The 22,132-nt window shown below is 42.1% G+C and overlaps 1 protein-coding gene across 6 annotated transcripts in view; it reads left to right on the top strand.

The window, feature by feature from the left end:
• The window catches only part of BNC2 (basonuclin 2), a 401,509-nt gene that overhangs the window by 249,902 nt on the left and 129,475 nt on the right, over positions 1–22,132 (top strand). For all 6 annotated transcript variants that reach the window (XM_054032367.1, XM_054032365.1, XM_054032369.1 and 3 more), the window contains one exon: positions 18,312–18,414. In XM_054032367.1, coding sequence (XP_053888342.1) covers positions 18,312–18,414 — 103 coding nt within the window. The remainder of the gene's footprint in view (positions 1–18,311; positions 18,415–22,132) is intronic.

Here is a 22,132-nt window from a genome sequence, read left to right as displayed (position 1 = left end):
ATGGGTCTCTAAGAATAAAGTGGAACTAGCCCTACATTTTATTCTTAGCATGTCAGCAAATCCAGTTGGAAAGTGGTAAGTCAGCCGTTTGGTATGTCTGCATTGCAAAAAGTTGTCCCATTATCCAGAAATGCACCAGATCCAACCCCCTGTACCCTGCGAAAAGGATTCTGGTTTGCCTCTTTCATTCTTCCCCTCTTCAATTCTGACATCCAGAAATTCAGCAGGATAACACCACATCATCTGGCGATCCAAACTATGCATGTCACACTAGGGTTCTGCACACTTCTTCTACCCACCCTGTTAATGTTCAAAACACCTTGTAAGAAAACTGTGATTTTTAACTGAAATCTTTGTGGCAAAATCGCTGCCCTAATTATGATGTACAATAGTGACCATAAGTTCAGAGAAAGAGCTTAAGTGTAACAAACATACCATATGCTTCCAATAGAGAATTGCTGACCAAGCACATGCTTCTTGCCTCAGCCAAAATAATAAATGATATAGCATACTATCATCTATTCTGTGGAACCTAAATTTGTTATAGTGAGAAATGTTTTACACTTTTGAGGTGCTGACAAACACACTTCTCTTCTATCCTTGCACTATGTAGATTTTATTTTCTCAATAGACACAAGTACAACACCTGACACCAATGGATATATTAAGTATAATGCCTTAAGTTAACATCTCAAGCATAGCACCACCACCTCTCTCTCTCTCTCTCTCTCTCTCTCTTTCCCCCGTGGTGACTGCATGCCAGGGTGCAGTTCAGAGGCTGTACGGACCAACATAGTGCTGATCCAGTCAATAGTGTTAATTTAAACTGTTATTCCTAACATCAACTTCTCCTATTTGGGAAGTGGACCTCAGAAGCTAGTGCTTTTAGCTGTGACTTCTTCTATTGGAACATGAACCGTTTTTCCCCTGGCACGGGGAAGTTGCAGATCTTGCACTATTGCCTAAGTAGCACAATATGTATGTGTTGCATACAGGAGCAGGGCATTTCTGGTCTCTCTATTAAATACATGCCACAAGGCAGTTAATGGGTAAATTTGCAGAATTTGGCTCAAAGAGAATTAGAAAAAGATAAGATATATAGACAAATCAGTGTTTAACATTTGTTGATAAATATCTGATGGTCTCTCTTGCAAGTTTTAGTGAAAGATATATTCATAAATACTGCTGTACGTAGTCGAAAATGAAAATGTGTTAAATACTGAAATGCGAACATGACTTTGTATGTGGTGCATGATCACTCAGATATGAGCACTCCGTGTCCTTGACATTCTATTTATTTTAAATAGAGTGTATAGAATTTTTCTATCTTGTGGGAGAAGTGTGTGCGCGTATGATTAAGTGTGCGGAAAGACTAGATGACTTGTGGAGGTCCTGTCCCGCCCTACGTTTCTGTTATTGTATGTGTAAAAAGTGTGGTGTGCATGTGCCTGTTCAATGGGCGGAATGCTTGTAGGTTCAGCTACTACAGTGATGGACACTGTATACGAGCCTGAATAGATTAGGACAGATCAGTCCTGAAAGCATATTTGTTAATCTTCTGAGCATTTGCCTTTTATTTTGCCCTTCCTTTAATTCTACTGTTGTATGAAAAGTAGGTATTACACTACACCTATGCATGGCAGCAGAGTTAAAATGCACCTTGAGCTAATCTTCTACCACACGAAACTAGATCTATCTCTGTATGTGCCACAGAACAAGTCAAAAGGATATGATACCAGACACAACATGTATTACTTGAGCTGCATTGCACACTGTATGGTATAAGTCTGTAAGATTAAAATAGTGCTCTTAATTATGTGCTGTAAAGATTTAATGTGACACCTATCTGAGGGTTACAACTGTTTAAATTTGGGGTTGTGGGGAAAGGAGGTTTAGAGGAGAAAACTACATTTCTGAGCTAGCACATGATATTATCTATTGGAACCTCTAGTTTTGTACAAAGAGCGGCAGATTTATTCTGTCACTGAAATTAAAAAGAACATCCTGATAAAGCTTGTGCTTTGGTCTATAAAAGTAAATATATATGTATATATTTGTGTGTGTGTGTATGTGTGTATATATATTTATGTTCATGAGCGTAGCTAAAGGACACCTTCCTGTGAAATAATGCATTCCTTTAAAATTGCTGTAGATGTTCATAATTTTTTTTTAACATTCCTATTGTAACCTACATCAAAAGGGCAGCTATGGTTCTTGTGTCTGACTATACATATGCATTATAAAATAGTGAGTCTACTGTAATTACCAGTTTGCAGAGCGAATTCCTGCAGGGTTTGTACTCTCCCCATTAGTAAAAGAGATAAGTTGAAATGTATTAAAATTTCACTGTACAACTGGGAGTTTTTGTTCACAGTAAATGTGTTAATGTTTCTTCATTGCTTGACTGTTTGTGTTTAAATTTAGGCAGCATGCCCAACAGGGACAAAATTATAGGATAAAGCTATGTATAAAAGAAAATCCTTCAGAGAGAACCAATAAGGTTTTTTTTTTTTTTTTCGTAAGCAGTTACATATAATGGAGCTCTACACTGGCCATGGAGAAAAGATTTATCTATTTCAAAATTGTTGGAATTTTTCTTCCCCTTTTTTTAAAGTTTAGAGGACAGAGCTTATGTTTATACCTAATACACCTTGATGGGAAAACTTTCCTTTGTTTTGTTTTCTGGAAAAGATGGAAGCATATATTTCAAAATATTTATGATAAAAAGGGGATAGTGACATTTTTGGAGAATGGTGGTAAACTAATTGATCCAAAGAAGAGAGAATTTTTCTGCTTTTAATCTGAGTGCATGCATCTTGAGTAAAAGTTTGTTTGGTTTTTTTGCAACTGTCTTTGCTGATGCATGCCTAAGGGGTCATCTTTCAATCAGTGAAGTGTTGGCCTGAGTGAAAACTGCAGGTTGTGGCTCCTGGTCAATACCAATACTAAGTTATTACAGGTTATATTTTAAAAATAGATCTCAGGTGGAGCTAACAGATCACTAGTTTCATGTACAGTTCCAGTTCACGTTGTCCCTTGTTTTATAAAAGGAAGTCATACAGTTTGGGAAAAACTTGAATTTTGGAAACAAACTGTGAGGGATCGCAGGTCTGAACCCAGGTGTGGGTCCCCAAGTGGTGCCCAGGGTGCGGCTGCTGCCTGACAGCTCTCCAGAACTAGCAGGAAAGGGAGATAGCAGAACTCTGGCCCACCGGGGATGTTGCCAATGAAGCTCCTGATTGCACCAGTCATCTGGCCCCACCAATTGACCCAAACACAATACCTAAGTCAGAGGAGTCACAGGAAGTTGTCCAAGCAACTGAGTGAACTCCTGACTCTGGGTTGACCCTAGTGTTGTTCACTGACCCCAATTTGACCTTTGGTACTGCTATCTGACACTGACCTTGGCTGGAGCCTGGCACTGTTCCTTCGTTCCTGACTGCAGCTTGACCCTTGACACAGGTGTCTGACTCCAGTCCTGACCCTCAGCATGACTCCTGACACTGATTCCGGCTCAGCATTTGGTGTGACTCCTGACCCCAACTCTGGTTCCTGGCATCCAACCCCAGTTCTCACTACTAAGCCTGAATGCCCATTTGCCGGTCCCTACACAGACATCGACTGAATGCTTTTCTCTTCAAAACATTTTAATCCTGCACTATAGATACTAGATGTAGCTTCATGCTTCACCTTATTTACCTGAACTGACTGAAATGCAGCACAATGCTGTCTAAAATTTTTCTAGATAAAAGAAAGCCCATCATATAAAACTGCAAAACAAAGTCACCTGAATGTGAAACACTTCAAGTAGGGTTGCCAAGCATGTGGTTTTCGATTGGGATGCCGGGTCGAAAAGGGATCCTGGCAGCTCCAGTTGGTGGTACAGCGTTGGCCCCGGGGATAAGGCAGACTTCCTGCTTGCCCTAGCTCTGCATGACTCCCAGAAGTGACTGCCAGGTCCCTGGAGCCCCTAGACACATGGGCAATCGGGGAGGCTCCATGTGCTGCCCCCGCCCCAAGGGTCAGCTCTGCAGCTCTCATTGGCCAGGAACCGCGACCAATAGGAGCTGCCGGGGAGGGGGTGCCTGCAGGCATGAGGGCAGCGCATGGAGCCTCCCTGGCTGCCTATGCATCTAGGGGCTGCAGGGACCTGATGGCCGCTTCCTGGGAGCCATGGTAAATGCCGACCTTGCACCCCAAACCCTCTCCTGCACCCCAACCGCCTGCCCCAGCCGGAGCCCCCTCCTGCACCCCAAATTTCTCATCCCTGGCCCCACCCCAGACTCCATACTGCCAGCCAGAGCCCACACCCCCTCCTGCACTCCGAGCCCCCCTGCCACAGCCCGGAGCCCTCTCCTGCACAAACCCATAATTTCTGGCTCCACCTCGACCCCACACCCCAACCCCCTTCTCCAGCTTGGAGCCCTCTCTTGCATCCCAAACCTCTCATACCCAGGCTAAGGCCAACCCCAGAGCCCGCACCCCAATCCCCTGCCCAAGTCCAGTCAAAGTGAGTGATGGTGGGGGAGAACAAGCAATGGAGGGAGGGGATGGAGGGAGTGGGGGCGGGGCCTCGGAGAAGGGGTGGGGCAGGGGTATTCGGTTTTGTGCGATTAGAAATTTGGCGAGCCTAACTTCAAAAATACAGTCTTCTTGGGAAATGAGAACAGATTAGGCAATAAGCAACATATTTTCAATATAAATCTTGTTTCTGAAAGGGAATATTTGCCTGACTGAAATAGACAAAAAGGAACAGATATACCAAAAATCAGGCAGAATGGCCCTCCTAAAATTAGAGTTTTGATTATTTTTCTTTGATCTGCTTACAAAGGAAAGGGGTGGGGGGAGCAGTTTATTATATTTTTAAGTTCTGTTTTGTCTTGGGTACATTATGTCCAACATCACTTTGCATGGACACTCTAAAAGGTTTATTGTTTATCTGGTCAAAGGCATGTTTCTGTACATACTTGTGTGCTGGCACTTGTATTATTTACTAGACAGGCTGCAGCTTTTTGAAACAAATCAAAGCTAATCTTGAGAATGAGGATTATTTACTTTGGATTATTTATTTAAGATCTTCTGAACTTTTACCTTCTTTTGGTTAATTTGTATAAAGACAGTATCTGAAAATTTAGTTTTTGATCTGATAGACAGGAGTAACCCTTAGAGATTGTACATTGTTCACAAGGAGTTATCGAGTAAATCCTCCTTAGTTCACAGATTTTTTGACCCAATAGACCATATTATCTGCTTCTGAGCTGCTATCACCTATTATGTTGATTCAGCCTGTAATATGGACTAGTCTGTAGGTTCAATATCTTTTTTAAAATATTTCAGAAAAAGCATATTTCTTCATAAACTTTACAGAGACTAGTGGTACAAACATTTCCATAGGTACCAAGAAAGTAGTAGTAATAACAACTAATAAAAAAAACCTGGGTTTGGGGTTTACCAGCAGAACCTTAAAAGAGACGAGATGATGAAAAGGGTATTCTGAATGTACACAGAACCAACCTGTGGTTTTCCCATCCATACAATAACAATAATTCACTGTCCGTGAATACCCTAGAAACAGGGCCGGCTCTAGGATTTTTTCCGCCCAAAGCAAAAACAATTTTGGCCGCCCCCTCCCTTATTTAATTACCCCACCCCCGGCCCCGCCTCAACTCCGCCCCTTCCCCAAATCCCCAGCCCTGCCTCCTACCCCCAGGCTCTCAAGCCTAGGAGGGAGGGGGAGAAGCGGTCCCGCGCCACGGCCACTCGGAGTCTCCCCCCCTCCCAGGTTTGAGAGCCTGGGAGGGAGGGGGAGACTCCGAGTGGCCACGGCGCAGGCGCCGCTTCTCCCCCTCCCTCCTAGGCTCTCAAGCCTGGGACGGAGGGGGAGCAGCAGCGCACGAAACGGCCGCTCGGGATCTCCCCCTCCCTCCCAGGTTTGAGAGCCTGGGAGGGAGGGCGAGTAGCGGCTTGTGAATCAGCTGTTTCGCGCGCCGTGGCAGCAGCAGCGGAGGTGAGCTAGGGTGGCCGGGGCACATTTTTAGGGGCGGCATTCTGGTGCTGGCCATGCCGCCCCTAAAAATGTGCCGCCCCAAGCACCAGCTTGTTTTGTTGGTGCCTAGAGCCGGCCCTAGAAATAACAGACAGTTCAATTATTCCGATTCAGGTATAGACACAGATTATGGTTAGCTCTTGAGTGTGAGAGTGAGAGGGGCAAGATGATACAAACAGCCTTTCCCTTGCCTTCTCTTGCAGGGACCACTCACAAGTATAGTTCTTGTGCTCATCTGAACTCAAGACCTGGGTAGGGTTAGTGGTGCTAGCTAGTCACCTGAAAAGAGTCCTCAGCAGAGGGGAGTGCATCTGTTCCTGCTTAATAGAAGTAACAGCTCTCAGGCTTCCCATGGTCAGCCCCACCCAGGTTATTAAGTATCTAATAAATACTTGCCATTACCGTAAGGTGGTGCATGATTGGACACTAATAGCTGACACAATGTTGGATTAATCAGTCCGTTCAGTCTTTTTAACCTTTAAGAAAAGCATCTACATTTACTAACATTCTTTCAGGCACAGGAAATCTCATTCTTAAACTTAAAACAACCACACTCTTACTTTTAAATATTGAGCAAAGGAATGTTTGTCAGTCTTAATTTTTGCCATGCAAATAACGCTGCCTTTGATGTGTACAAACCTTAGGCAAGCTTACATAATATTATATCCTCGATCTTTGTACAAAATCCCACTGACCTGAACAAGAGTTGTGTATAGAATCAGCCTACAGAAAGTTCCTCAAAATAACGTTGTGGGCTTTTGTACAAAAGCCTATGCAACTTTCCTTGTTACGGGTCTCTGTGCATGAGCATCCAAAGTAACAATTAACAGTGGTTCCTAGAACTGAAACAACATTCCAAATGCTATTTTATGTTGTTTTTTTTTTCTTCCTTATTCCCCTTTCATTCACCAGCCTTCCCTCAAGAACAGTTGAGAGTGGTTTTGTAAAATGCTTAAAGGCTACATAGTTCTTATTCCTATTTTATCCCATTAACAACTTTCTATTTTGTTAGCATCCTTCCTATCATATTGTATTAGTAACTCTTTTAATGAATGCCACAGAGAAATATAATGATATTAGCACCTTTCAAATTGTATTAGTGAAAATAAATACAAGTAAGAAACAATACTAATATAATGTGATATAAAATAGCTAATATAATACTGTTGTGTAGTGAATGACCCAGAACACATTTAGGTATCTCTGGGTGATAAGGGAGTGGGAGGGATGTGAGATGACTTATGGGGCAGCACAGGTACGTCAGAACAATGAAATTCAAAGTGAATTGACAATCTGTTTTTCCTTTATGTGGCTCAGTATTGGAATAGCACTTCATGTTAAAAATGACTGTCTGCCAACTTAAGTGATTTTACACAGGGCCTCCAAAGTAATCCCATTGTTTAAAATTATCCCCTTACTGGGGGAAAGTTTGTGTATTTTTAAATAATTTTGTTTGAATTTTTACACTGACAGATGAAGTGATAATGCTTTGTGCTTGTGTAGTATTTTCCATCACTGGGCTTAACAAGCCGTTAATAGATCCTCTCTATGGAAGTGATAGGTCCAGATATTATTGTCCCTTTTTACAGATAGGGAAATGTAGGATACAGAGAGGTTAAATGACTTACTCAAGGCCATGCAGTGAGTCTGTGGCAGTGGCAGACCCATGATCAGAACCCAGATATCCTGACTCTCCGTTCAATGTTTTGGCCATAGAATTATCCATCTTTCCCCACTGCCCTTCAGTACTAGTTCAGTAAAGATTATTGCATTAAGTTATGATCCACATCTGAAGGTGATACATGGCTTTCAATTGCTTTCATGAACCAGGAATAAGTGGTGGAAGGCACCATACTTCTGTTGAGGTACGGAAATATTTCTGCATGTGTAAATTTCTTTCTTTAGAAAACATTCATGGCCAAAATGAACAGGCTTGTTGCTTTTTCTTAACTCCAAAGCATACATTGGAAACTCACTTAGATGGTAGGAAATGTCTAGTAATTTCTAGGGATCCAGCACTTGTTTTGAATGGAATGTTTTTTTATTTAAATAAAGTATAATTGTGATTTTCTTGAGCCTGGACCAGTGCATGTTCAGCAGATTAGACCAGTGGTTCTCAAACTTTTTTTTCCGCGGGCCACCTGAAAATTGCTGAGGGTCTCAGCAGATCACTTAATGATCTTTCCAAATGTTTTTTGTACGATTAGCTAACTATTGTAAAGTGCTTTGTATAAAAGCGCTATATAAAATAAACCTTAATGATCATTAACATTTTTTTGTTCTACAAATAAAAGCACACAACTCATATATTTTAATATCAGCAGTCTTACCTTTCTAATGTGATGGATGTGCCCTCTCTCCCCTGCCACAGCAGCCCCCAATCTGCAGCTGGAAAGGAGGAGGTCTCTCCCTCTCTCCCCCACTGCAGCAGCCCCTGAGCTGGGACTGGGAAGGAGGGGGGTCTCTCCCCAGCCTCAACTCTGCTGTGGCGGGGAAAAGTCTCCTCTTTCTCTGGCTGCCACAGCCCTGCCCATCCCAAATTTCCCCCACCCCCTCTTCTGGCCCCTGTCACCTACCCCCTATTCCCCCCAAGGCCACCACCTCAGCTTACATGTGCGTCTTCTCCAGGGTCTAGGCACCTAATTTGTGAAGCCACACCTGCGCAGCTCCACTAATTAGGTGGGTGGCCCTTAATTCTCTCATGTGCAGCCACCCAGACACGGACCTTAGAGGGAACTATCCACGGACCACCTGAATGGAACTTGTGGACCACTGGTGGTCCACGGACCACAGTTTGAGAACATCTGGATTAGACATTCTAAGGTACTGCAAAGCTACATGCAGGCATGGATAAGGGGAGGACTGTAACCTCCTCCTTGTTTAGTAAAAATGCAACCCAAAAACCCTCATTTTCCTTTTTATGATTACTGTGGACTTAAATTATCCCATTTCTTGATGCAGACACACACACAAGGCCTGTTTTTTAGTAACTATCTCTTTACAGGTGCAGTTATGCGCCAACAATGAACTATGGACACATTTGGTCCTCTAGCTTATTTTTTGAAAGCATAAACATGTGGTTAGACTTCTAAGTGCTGTCAAATGTGCCTTCAGCTCAATGTGGAGACACGGTTGCATCCACAAAGTAAGAGGTGGTGTTGAAATCCAGCTCAGAATGAAACCCTTATGTGTTTTATTTTGCCCTGTGCCTAGAAGTTTCAGAGCAGTCCTTTCCTTTTGTGTCATGTAGTTGGCTGTAAAACACAAGAAAACATGAGCCCAGGTAGTGGCAGCCTGTACTACTTGCAAATGATTGTTTCCCTGTGCATTTTCCAACCAGGAGACCAGAAATGACAATGCTCTGGTGCTAATTTAAAACAATCTGTATTGTACTTTTGATTTGCCAGCTATTAAAACTAATATGATTTCAGTGGGTTCTTTCCATTTACACAACAAAAATGATTTTTTTTTAATGAGACATAAATGGGAAAGGAATTAAAAAAAATCCTTTAGAATCTCTGAAATCTGGGGAGGAAAATTGATAGATGTTCTAATGGCCTACCAAGTAAGCATAGAATGTGCTCTATTTTTATATACAAAATAAAATAAAATTACAGTAACACAGCAAAAAGTTAGGTATTGTGATATAGAGGCTTTCACCACTGGGTCTTCAGTTCAAACCTTGCCCAAGTCATAGGAACATAGGTACAGGGTCTATGTTAAAAGAGCTTGTGGTCTGAGACCAGGTCTTCATGGAGAGACCTCCCTGTTTCAAACTGTTATCACATTTGGCACTGGTTAGTTGCTCCTTTGTTAGCAGTCTGCTGAGAAGCTAAGGACAGAAAGAATAAACTACCCCTTCCTCCAAGTCAGGGTTGTGAAACATCAGTGGGGGCATGGAGGGAAAGTTTTCACTGCCCACATTGTGCCTGCTTTGTGAGTAAAGGATGTTATTCGCAATGGCTGTCTTTAAGCACTAAGTTCATACATTGAATAAGAAAAAAGGCCTGTACTGTAAGTAGAGTACTTTCCTTCATTTTGAAGACAAGAAATAACAAGTATAAACTTCACAGTAAAGGAGAATGCCCATATGAAAATAACAAGCAATTTACAGGAATTTGGTGTCGTCTCTTTGATGTAACTCCTCAAATTGTGGTTCACATGTGTCAGTATGAGAACAGATCTCTACGTTTGTCCTCAACCCCTTGTTCATAACATTGGGTGATTACTAAAGCTGGTCAGAATATTTAGTTGCAATGATTTTCTGACCAAAAATACCCTTTTTTGCAAAACTGAAATTTTCCACAAGAAAACTTCAGTTTTGTTGAAAAATTTTGATTTTATGTTGGGAAAATCAAACTGATAGAAAAATCTAAATGAGGGCTCCCCAGCTGCCTGCCTGGAAAGCTATTGTCAATTTCACTCCCTCCCTGTAACAGAAAGTGAAATTGACAAAAGCTTTTGGGGAGGGTACTGAGGCTGAGTTCTATGTCTCCCTAGCTCTCAGCCCTAGTTCCGACCAGCTTTGGATCCACAGCTCTCTGCCTCTGTGGTTCCTGGAGCTGGGGGAAAGGTGGAGAAGCTGGGAATTTGGGCTCTCTACCTCTTGGCCCTGGAGCCAAGGAGAAGGCTGAGAACCCCAGCTATCTGCCTTCCCAGCAGTGGGGTTGGAAGGCTCTTGTCAATTTTACTTTCTGCCTGCCATAAAATTGACAGAAGCCATCCAGGGGAGCAGCTTAGAAACCAAAAGCTTCTGTTTCTGTTTTCCCTAATTGGAATTTTCTTGAAATCCCTTCCCATCAAAAATGTCAATTTTTGATTGGCTCAGGACAAAAATGTTCTCAACAACACACAATTTTTTGTGGGAAGTGATTTCTACTTTCCAGCCAATTCTGTTGATTTCCTTGTAAGCTCCTGTGTCTCCAGACCAACTGCTTTACATTTTTAAAAGGAAAAACACAACGCTGTGAAATGGATTACACAATGATCAAGTTATTTTTTTATGAAACATTTGATTAAAATAAGGTATTGAGGATTATTTTAAAAGGCAAAGGCAGGGACCCTATTACATGATGGAGAGAAGAAACCATTTTTATTGTGCTCTTTTAAAAATTATTACTGAGGCTAAGATTTTGTCATCGTTATTTTTAGTCAAAGTCATGGACAGGTCATGGACAATAAACAAAAATTCATGGAAGCTCTGACCGGTCTGTGACTTTTGCTGCTGCGCTTCCATAGTTTCCCCCACCACTGTGGTGGCTGGGAGCTGTGGGGTTCCCCCTCCGCCCCTGGTGGCTGGGAGCTGCAGGGTGACCATATTTCCCAAAGAGAAAATGGAACACCCCAGCCACTTGCCTGAGGCATCCCCCTCCTCCCTCGTGAGGCTGTCGCCCATCACTGGAACACTGAGGAGAGCCCCCTCAGGAGTCTGTCACCTGTTGCTGGAACTTTGCAGGGGGCTTCCTGTCACTTGTCGCTGCTGTCACCTGTCATGGGAACCCTGCCAGGCCCCACTGGCTGTCAGCTCCAGAGTCCTGCAGCCCCTGGGGCTGAAGCAGAGAATGTTATGGATCCCATGACTTCCATGTCCATGACATAAACGTAGCCTAAATTATTATTGCTAAAGACAAATTGGTGGAAATGCATCATATTTATCCCATAAATCGACATCACCTCCCTAATTAATCTGTTTTTATTCAAGCTTCACACACACCCTCACACTCCATAATCACTTCTCCTTTCTTTTCAGCCCCATCAAAAGCTCACTCATCCTGCCAGTGAAGTTACACGGGTCTTTCCTGTTTCACCAAGAAACATGGAACTCATGAATGATCATTGGGTCACACTAAAACAGAAGTCTTAGTAATAATAATAGGCCTCAATCTTGCCAACTGAAATACCTGTGCAGACTATAGACCAGTGTAGAGTCTCACTGATTTTAATTCAGCCTATTCAAAGCATTTTACAAGCATTGACCCAAATCATAATCATTTTATTCACATGAATAGGCCTACCGATTTCAGTGCTTAGCTACCAGGTGATCGAAGCTTTGTAGATACATTATACAAATATATGGAGCTACTCACTATCAATAAGGCAAGCAGAATTTGGCATATTTGTATATTCAGTTCCGCCATATTCCTACATGGTGGCAGTGGTGGTCCCTATTTTGCAAAGGAAAAAGCTGAGGCAGAAAAGTTCTGTTACCCTTATGCATACTGAGTGGTATCTTACTCTGAAGCTACAAAGAGGCTACTCAGGAAGTAAGATTCTACTTGGCATGAGTAAGGGTATTGGAATCTGTCCCTAAATGTTTTACTAAAGGTTGCAAAGGGAGTAATTGTCGAATCTGAAACTAGAATTCAGGGCACACAGGGTCAACATCCATTGCATAAGCTCTTTCTCAAAATTCTTGAGAACATTGCAGACCACTTCTAATTTTGATGGTACATCCCATTTTAGCCCAAGGAGAAGATAAAGAGAAGTCAATGTTGTTCTTCATCACCGCCGCCCCCCCCCACCCCCTCCCACACAAACTAGCTTTCCCTTTTGTTATTGGCCATGGTCTCTTATGGAAGCTCTGCAAAAGAGCCAGACAGATTGATTTCCCATTACTGTTATGGGCTGCTCCTATTAATATGTGAATGATATATTCTTGTTAAATATAATTAAATGCTCCAAAACTATAGTATACCAGTGTCCGGTGTCTGAGTGAAACCCACACAAGTCTAGGAGTTCAGGTTTAAGGCTTTTCATTAAATCTGTAACATTGTGCCCAGAGCTATGTGCTGTATTGAATATCAGGCAATGTTCCCATATTCTTGCATAGGCCCTATAGGCACAACTAAAGGAAACAGCAAGGAGGTAGTTTTGAGGTACTGGGGTGATAAATGAAAACTTGAATTATATTTTAGCATATGCATGTTTTGTTTTTTTAAATTTTAATAGTAGTGCTTTTAAGATGAAAGACTCTGTCGTGTAAATTATGTTGGGATGGATTTCGATTGAATCATTATGTTTCTTTCATTGCTGTTGTAAAAGTTCCTTGGAGACCATTAGAATCTCAATGGAAATGCAAGACGCACTATAATAGGACCTCTATGAAAAAGATGTATAAAAATGTATGACACTCCCATTATCTGTGGATCATCAACATGGTAGAACATAACAGCTCCTTTGGAGCTGCTGAAGAATGTCATTTCAATGCATACTTAAGGAGTCTTTTAACCTGAGTGCTATAGGCTGAGTACACTTTACGATCTTCTTTGGAGGAGTTGTGCTATTTTGTATCAATCCATACATAAAGATCCTGTATTTCTCTGTTTTTCTTCAATTCTGTTGGGTCTTTGATTTCTTTTCTTTTCTTCCTCTCTTTTTCTTTTCATTATCGTGTTGTAGGTATTACTGTGGGAAAGCTAACTCAGAGAAATAGGTTTTGCATTTCACTTTGAAATAATATAGTAATATATTACATAGCTATAAAAGCTATTTAGCAATACTTTGCATTGACAGTTAGAATGAAATCATATTGAAATGTGTGACAGGATGGTTGTACACTTGCATTTTTGGGTCTGCTTTGTAATTCAGATGGCTCAACAGTGAATACAGTATTCAGCTGCTACAGAATCACATCAGGCCCCTTTCATTATCTCCCCTTCCCCCTTCAGTGTGCAAATAAAGAACTAACAAATGTCCTACTACGGTTTTGCCAAATCTGCACCATCACTTACAAACACACTATTGGTTAAACACAAACCCTTCTTCCCCTTGCTACTTCTAAGTCCGTCCCCTCCATTGATTGACTGTGTGCATCTCAAGAAGAGTTTCCAAATGCAGCTTTCTAGGTCATTTTCCAAATCTGTAGTTACTCACTGTAACTGAGAGGGATTCATTTAAAGCAAATACGATAAAAAAAGAGCACAGGATGTTAAAAGGTATTTTCAGACAAGAATGAGTATGTGTGTCAATTTCAATTTGAAGGAAGTTACAGGGATATCTCCTCGCGCATTGGCATAAGGATATACCATTCTCCTGGCTTATCCCACCAAAAGACTCCCAGTTAAATTAGTTATGTATTGGGCACTTCAGTGACCTGAGGTAGATGGCATCATGGACTACATTAGCTTTGGATTAATTAAAGAAATGTTAAACAAATCTTAAAACTGTCTTTTTAAAAAAGTGTTGTTTAGTAAAGACCATAGTCTTAGGTTCTTATATGGCTTCTATTACCATAGCATCTGAGCACCTCGCAACCTTTGTTCGTTTTATTCTCGCAACACCTCTCTGTTGTTACTCCCACTTTGCAGATGGGGAATTTAGGCACGGAGTACTGTTGCTAACTTGCTACTCGCACAAAACTGAACACCCTTGCCCCGCCCCTCCTCCGAGGCCCTGCCCCCTCTCACTCCATCCCCCCTTCCTCTGTCGCTCGCTCTCCCCACCCTCACTCATTTTCACCTTCCTAGCTCGGGGGGTTGGGGTGCGGGAGGGCTCTGGCTGCAGGTGCGGGCTCCAGGGTGGGGCCAGAAATGAGGAGCTCAGGATGTGGGAGAGGGCTCCAGGCTGAGGCAGTGGGTTGGGATGTGGGAGGGGGTGAGGCCTCTGGGGTGGGGCCAGTGATGAAGGATTTGGGGTGCAGGAGGGGGCTCCGGGCTGGGGCTGAGGGGTTCGGAAGGCAGGAGGGGGATCAGGGGCAAGGGGTTGGAGTGTGTGTGGGGGGGGGGGGTTGAGGGTTCCAGCTGGGGGTGCAGACTCTGTGATGGGGCTGGAGATGAGGGATTTGGGGTGTAGGAGGGGGCTCTGGGCTGAGGCAGGAGGTTGGGGTGTGGGAGGGGATACGGGCTCTGGGTTAGAGGTATGGGTTCCGGGGTACAATCAGAAATGAGGGGTTCAGGGTGTGGGAGGGGGCTCTGGGATAGGGCAGGAGGTTGGGGTGGGGGGGTGAGGGCTCTAGCTGGGGGTGTGGGCTCTGGTATGGGGCAGGGATGAGGGATTTGGGATGTAGGAGGGGGCTGGGGCAGGGGGTTGGGGTGTGGGAAGAGTGAGGGCTCCAGCTGAGGGTGCGGGCTCTGGGGTGGGGCTGGAGAAGAGGGGTTTGAGGTGCAGGAGGGGGCTTCTGGCTAGGGCTGAGGGGTTGGGGTGCAGGCTCCAGGTGGTGCTTACCTCAAGCAGCTCCAGGAAGCAGCGGCATGTCCGCCCTCTGGCTCCTATGCAGAGGCACAGCCAGGTGGCTCTGCGTGATGTCCCATCTGCAGGCGTCACCCCCGCAGCTCCCATTGGCTGCAGTTCCTGGCCAATGGAAGCTGTAGAACTGGCGCTTGGGGCGGGGGCGACGTGCAGAGCCGCCTGGCTGCCCCTACTCATAGGAGCTGGAGGGGGGACATGCCACTGCTTCCGGGAGCCGCACAGAGCCACGGCAAGTAAGGAGCCTGCCTTAGGCCCGCTGCACTGCCGACCAGACTCCCGGGCCCCCAAACTAACATCCTAACCACCAGGCCATCATCTTTATCTTTCAGAAATGCCGCATGGTTCACATTAAAATTTATAGTCGTGTACCTGCATCTCTGAAGCCAGAATATGGCCTAAAGTATCAAGATTCCTGTTGAGCAAAAAGAGAGGCCTAGTTAAGGCTGGGCTAAATATCTGGGTCTGATTACATACCTTAATAAAAAGTACTTACCACTTATGTAAGGTTTTCTGATTTAGCTATTTTAAAGAGAGACATTTTTATGTTTGTGGAAAGTTTACTTGAATTTTCAAATATTATGTCATTTTGCTGTTATAAGTTCTTAACATAGGAAACACATAGTCAATTAAGTAAAGTAATATTCTCAGCACGATTGAAGCTATTTTTTAGTTACAGAAGAGGAAAAGACACTCTAAGCTGGTAAACATTTTTTCAGCTCATCATTTTAAAATGGCTAAGTGGAACATTTTCAAAGGGATGAGAGAAAAGTCATTCTTGGGCTGAATTGTACTGTATTTCAAGTTTCAGCCTGATTCCAATTTTTACAGGCAACCTACAGATCTTGGGGGGGAGAAGGGGGGAACATAGGTAGGGAAAACATAATGGAAATTCTAGTCAACTTTTAATAGCAAATGACATTATTTCAGAGGGAGTGTGTGTGCATGCGCGTAGCAGTAACATGAAATGCAACAAATCTACAACAGATTAGTGTAAAAAAAGTTTTTAAAAATAAGTGAAATAAGGCATTTGTTTATAAGGAAAAAAATCTTTTACAGTATAACAGGAATACCATTCCATTTTGTAATGCCTTCATTCTCTTTGCAGTACAATTAATTACGGAGTTCATTAATTAATGAACATATTAGAGAAAGACACCATTACTGACCAGAGGAGACCTGATATATTACTGAGTCAATAAACTATTGAACATGAAACGGGACCTTTCAGTAGAATTTTTTTCCTTGTAACCCACAAACACATATATTATTCTGCATAGTCAGCATTTCTTTTGTGCCCTTATATTTCATATTACTAATGATTTTAATCAATGATACATACAGCAATGTTTTACAACCTAGCTAATGAGTAAAGGCAGTTGACTTTGGGAATAAGTCCCTGAAATATCTGGATATTTTATTCCATCAGGGCTTTTGAGAGTCAAAGGTAGTAAAAGAGCAGACTAGATGGGAGGGAGGAAGGACTCCTGCATCAGAAATCGAGCAGAGAAATACAGATTGAGTGAGTCAGTAAACCACAAATGGCTTGAAGTTGCTGTGTCTGACGCAAATAAATAAATAAAATGTTTAAAATAGCTTGAACTCTTTTCATTGTCAGCAGACAAAGAGTTTAGCTTGCCCATGCTAATGTTTAATGTTGTTTTCCTTACAAATCTGATGCTTTCAGTAAAGAGAAGATCATTTCTGTTACTTACAGGTATTGCAGATTCTTAAGTGGAAGAGTTTAGGAGAGGTTTGTAAGGCAACAGCATTCATAAAGCTCCCAAGTATCTGCAGTCATAGGTACCAAACTCCCTTCCCCCACTGAACCCCCAAGTAATCATTGATTGCATTAAATCAGTAGAGAGATATTTTCCTGGAAGTACTGATAGTTACAGTAGATTGTTAATCTGTGAATGATCAGACTAAGTCCCCTCTGTCTCACAAACCTCCATGCAAATTACACCTAAATGCAAGCCATAAATTTACTGGTAGCAGTTTGAAGCGCACAGGTCATCTTTAGCACTGTTTAGAAACACAGGTCTCACCACATTTATGCTGACTTTCTGTGGACCCTCCCCCCCACCCCCTAAAGTAAACTTGCTTAGCTTTTTAAAGTACTGTAGTTTTAAGAATGGGTTTAGTTAGATGTATTAATTGTCCAGATTTTAAATCTCAATATTCAGTCTGTGTTTTTAGTAGATTTCCTTTTAAGAAAAAGTGGAAAACATTTGTGTCAAGTATCAGAGGGGTAGCTGTGTTAGTCTGGATCTGTAAAAAATGAGAAAGAGTCCTGTGGCACGTTATAGACTAACAGACGTATTGGACCACGAAAGCTTATGCTCTAATACGTCTGTTAGTCTATAACGTGCCACAGGACTCTTTGTTGCTTTTTGGAAAACATTTATATTTTAATAACTATATGGGACTAAAAGTTAGTGTTATGTGTGGAGATCGGAGAGAAATTATGGATGCAAAGGAAAGTTGTGCTGTATATCATGAGCCAGTCCTATCTGTACCTCTCTCATTTTACTGCTGCTTTGGGAACACCAGTTCCCAGACCAGTGGCTTCCTTCTGATACTTAACTGAATTAGATCTTGTGTGCATTCCAACAGGGAAACATGAAAACAACGCTTGGACGGTGTAGAAAAAAAGAGATCTTTGCTCTGCCTTTGTGTATATTTTTATGTGCATGTTTCACTCTTGATTATAACCAGTGTGACATAGTGCTATGTGAAGACATAACTATAATAACATTTTCCTTCAGGCACTTGATTGGAAAAAAATTGAGTTCTTGGTCTGTATTCTTTTAAAGAATTTAAGAATTTATTCAGACTATGGAATAATAGGATACATTATTATTGAATGGACTTTTTTATAATTGGTCAGGGATATTGATATATGCATTTTAAGGAAAAATAAACCCTACATGAAAGAATTAACAGTGCTTTGCATTTTAGAATTTCTTTTCCTTTTCTTTTTTTTTATGTTCAAAACCCCCAGCCACCATATGGGCAGATATTTAAAGAACAAAAAAAAGTATCTGGTAAGATATTTATGTGCATTTGTTTCTTTTTCCAGGCCATCCGCTGTACACTGGTAAATTGCACATGTGAATGTTTCCAGCCAGGGAAGATTAACCTGAGAACCTGTGATCATTGTAAACATGGCTGGGTGGCACATGGTAAGAAATATTTGTTTTATCCTCTCTGTTTTGTCCATCTCTCTCTATCTCGTTAGATATAGTGATAATAGCTATATCTGTCCATGCACACATGGGTGTGTGCTTTTTTTAAAGCAGTCTCTACATTTGAGAAGAGAGGGTCAATTATGCCAGCAGTGGCTTCAAGTGTCAGTGGATGTAATGAGTTTGTTAACATTATGTGTATAGCCAGCCGCTCCTATCTGGTGCAGCAAGTCCAGAGGTGCCGGGGCTGTGAACTGCCAAGCCCAGAGGTGCCGGGGCTCAGCCCTGGCACTAATTAAGCACTGTGTAGAGCTCAGAGAACATATTCTAGTTTCCAAGCAGTAATGCTATGCTCATAGCTCTTAGCAGGAAGGCAAGATGTTTATAGTATAGTTGCACAGTGGAGTTCACATGCCCATATGCAGTAGCCAAAGAGTCACTGAATTCCCATGGAAACTCAAACATACCACCGTCAGCTTTTTGGAGACGGGATGTCAGAATGAAGCTGGTATATCCTCCTTGGCTGAATGAAAGCCTTGATGGTAGTTCACCCTCATAATATGGCTTAGGGAAGATAAATTCAGCTGCTATGTTAAAGTAGGTAAAGGAGAACTGGAGACGGAATGGGCTCATGTATTTGGCTTGCATCTAAATACATTTTATAAATGTACACTAAATGCTTGGGGTTGGATTTTTTTTTTGTAAGAAGTCAGTCACAAACCTACCACAAACCATGTGTATCTTGATCATGTCCAATATAGTTTCAGTAAACGCAATTAGAAGACAAATAAGAAAGAGACATTTTCTTCTGAAATCATTTCATGAACATCAGGAGAAAAGAGAGAGATGGCTATCTTTGCAGGATAAATTTACGTCTGAGTTTCCTTCTTACAGTTCAGACTATTAAACCTGAAGCAAACATACTCTCCATTCTCACTTTTTCCAAGCATCCAGTGGGTTGTGTTGTATAAATTCTGTTTTATTTCAGTAAGATATGAAGGAGAAGATCAGTACCTTCCTCCTAAAATGTCCTTGGTTTCTATGTATTTTGTGCATATCTGTGTAATGCATAAATGTGTGTGTGCTGAAAGTAAGCATGTCCAAATGCTTAACAACACTGAAAAGCAAGCAGTTCTAGGGGGCTTTTCAAGAGTGCCCATTCCTGGAAGGGAAAAGAGTATGTGTGACGTTCCCCTCTGATGTTATCCGGACCGGATATCTGCTAGATCACTCCAATACTTGACTCTGGGAGCCAGCCTTACCCTGCCCTGCTGTGAGAATCCCCACTCCTGGGCTGTTCATGCACAGCCTCTGGCATGTAAGCTGTCCTTGGAGTGTGCAACTGAATGACACCAACCAATATCTCTGGTCCCAGACACAGTCCTAGGAACCTCCATCTTGCAGTGTCCAGTTATGCCCGCTGGACACTGCAAGCTTATATGAGTTCGTCAATTTAACAAAGAAATAGATATGTACCAGGCTTGTTATCCCAAGGGGAGTCTCTGACATGCTTCAAACCAAACGCACTGCTTCGGGTAGAATAAACAAACGGATGTATTAACTACAAAGATAGATTTTTAAGTGATTATAAGTCAAAGCATAACAAGTCGGATTTGGTCAAATGAAATAAAATCAAAATGCATTCTAAGCTGATCTTCACACTTTCAATGCCCTTACAAACTTAGATGCTTCTCACCACAGGCTGGCTGGTTGCCCTTCAGCCAGGCTCTCCCCTTTGATCAGCGCTTCAGTCGCTTGGTGGTGATGTCTTTAGAATGAGGTGGAAGAGAGAGGAAGACCATGGCAAACGTCTCTCCCTTTTAGCATGTCCTTTCTTCACTCTTGGTTTTGCCCCCTCCACTCCTAAGAGTCAGGTGAACATTACCTCATCACAGTCTCAAACTGACCAAAGGAAGGGGGTGAGTCGAGAGTCCAACAGATCCTTTGTTGTTGCCTAGGCTAGTGTCCTTTGTTCCTGTGAGGCTGGGCTGGGTTTGTCCCATACATGCCCTGATGAAGTGTGAACTGCCCCTCTGCTCGTGGGGTGTTTTTGCCATGAGGACACATTTTCAGCCTCATAAGTATATACATGAAATTATAGCCTATAACCTTACTGTAACAACAATTACTATAACATCACTATAAGAACAATGCTCAGTGCATCATGAGTCTTCCGAAGACACCCAACATGACAAATTTTGCATTGGATACCACGCAATCATATTATAAGGATGCATATGAGGGTGCAGGGTGTTCCCTTGAGGTACAGAACGTCACAGTGTGCAGGTTCAGATCCATTCCTGTGTTGCTTTGTAATGAATGGATAAAGCCCACTGCTAATACTGAAGGTAAAACAGAGAAGTAGGTAATTGGTTTGCAGATGAATTATGAACTGGATTCCTAATTGGGCACAGCTTCTTTCTGTTCCCCAAAATTTCAGACAAGATACATGCTCTTGCAGTATAACCAGATTCATTCACTTTCTTAGGGGCTTTCAGCCATCTCAGTGTCTTTGTAGTTCAGGTAGACATCCGGCTTTGTGCAGGATCAGCACGCAATGATCTGCTGTTCAAAGGGGAGGGAAGACGACTTATCTGGCTTATTTCCAATGCCCAGACAAATTACTTCTCCATGTTGAATATTTGTAAATCATATGGCGTGCTGCATGGACTTTATTTTGAACTATAGTAGCCCAGGGTTGGTTTTTTTTTGCTTTTAACCAGAACTCCACATAACTGTGTGGCTTGATTTCTCTGGTTGGTAGTTTTCTGTGAAGTGGATGGGTTGAAAATTGGAATATTAGAAGATAGTGTGAGGCCACCCCAATACCTATAACAGAAATGGCCCAGGTACTAAGGGTGAAAGATGAATGCTATAAACACTGGGCACACCACTTGTTCCTATGCTGTAGTGCTTTCAAATAGAAGAGTTGAGTTCAGCTAGATATTAACAAAAGTGTAAACTTTACAAATGTAACCTGCAGAAAATCATTTTCTTTTCTTTTAGCTCCTTTAAAGTAGATGCAGCCAGAGTATTTACATTTTATGGCAGTATAAGGCTAGTCAGATGTATATTGCATATGCACACTCAAAGCATAGGCTTATAAATTAGTTCCTGAAGACTGTGTGATGAGTCTGCTTGATTTGTTGACTTTAGCTACTTTCCAAAATTTGAGAGGGGCATTCAAAAGGAACTGATTAATTCATTGTACTATTGCACCTGGATTTTAAAATTGGTGAATCATCTTACTGTTCAAAAATTACTTCCTTTAAGCCCAAAACACTGTACCAATGTTCAGTGAATGCAAGTGGTAGTTCCTACTGCATTAATTAGGGTTTTTTTCTGGTTTTCGTTAATGAATTTCCACTCATAGCCTTGATAGATGAGGTAGTGTTTTATTAAATTCGATTATCAAACAATAGGTGTTTCCAATAAGAAGTACCAAGCATATCCAAGCTTGATTACCCAGAATCATAATTAACTGAAGAGGTCAAAAATAGGCCTCAGTTGCAATTGTCTGATGTTTTCCCTGACTCATCCACACAGAGTTAATGCATGCTAATAATTGTCCAGTTGGAATTCTGGGGCCAAGAAGGAAAGGGCACACAGCCATAGTGGTATTATTTCACATAGCAACTGCTGGCCTGTTTCTTTTTCCTGTTTCCATTGTCTTTCTCATGTTTTTCTTTCCTCACCTAAAACGAGCTGTGCGCTT

This window comes from Malaclemys terrapin, chromosome 6 (assembly GCF_027887155.1).
Source record: "Malaclemys terrapin pileata isolate rMalTer1 chromosome 6, rMalTer1.hap1, whole genome shotgun sequence".
NCBI lineage: Eukaryota > Metazoa > Chordata > Testudines > Emydidae > Malaclemys > Malaclemys terrapin.
The sequence above is the reverse complement of the archived record's forward strand: the minus strand, read 5'-3'. Positions and strand labels throughout refer to the sequence as shown.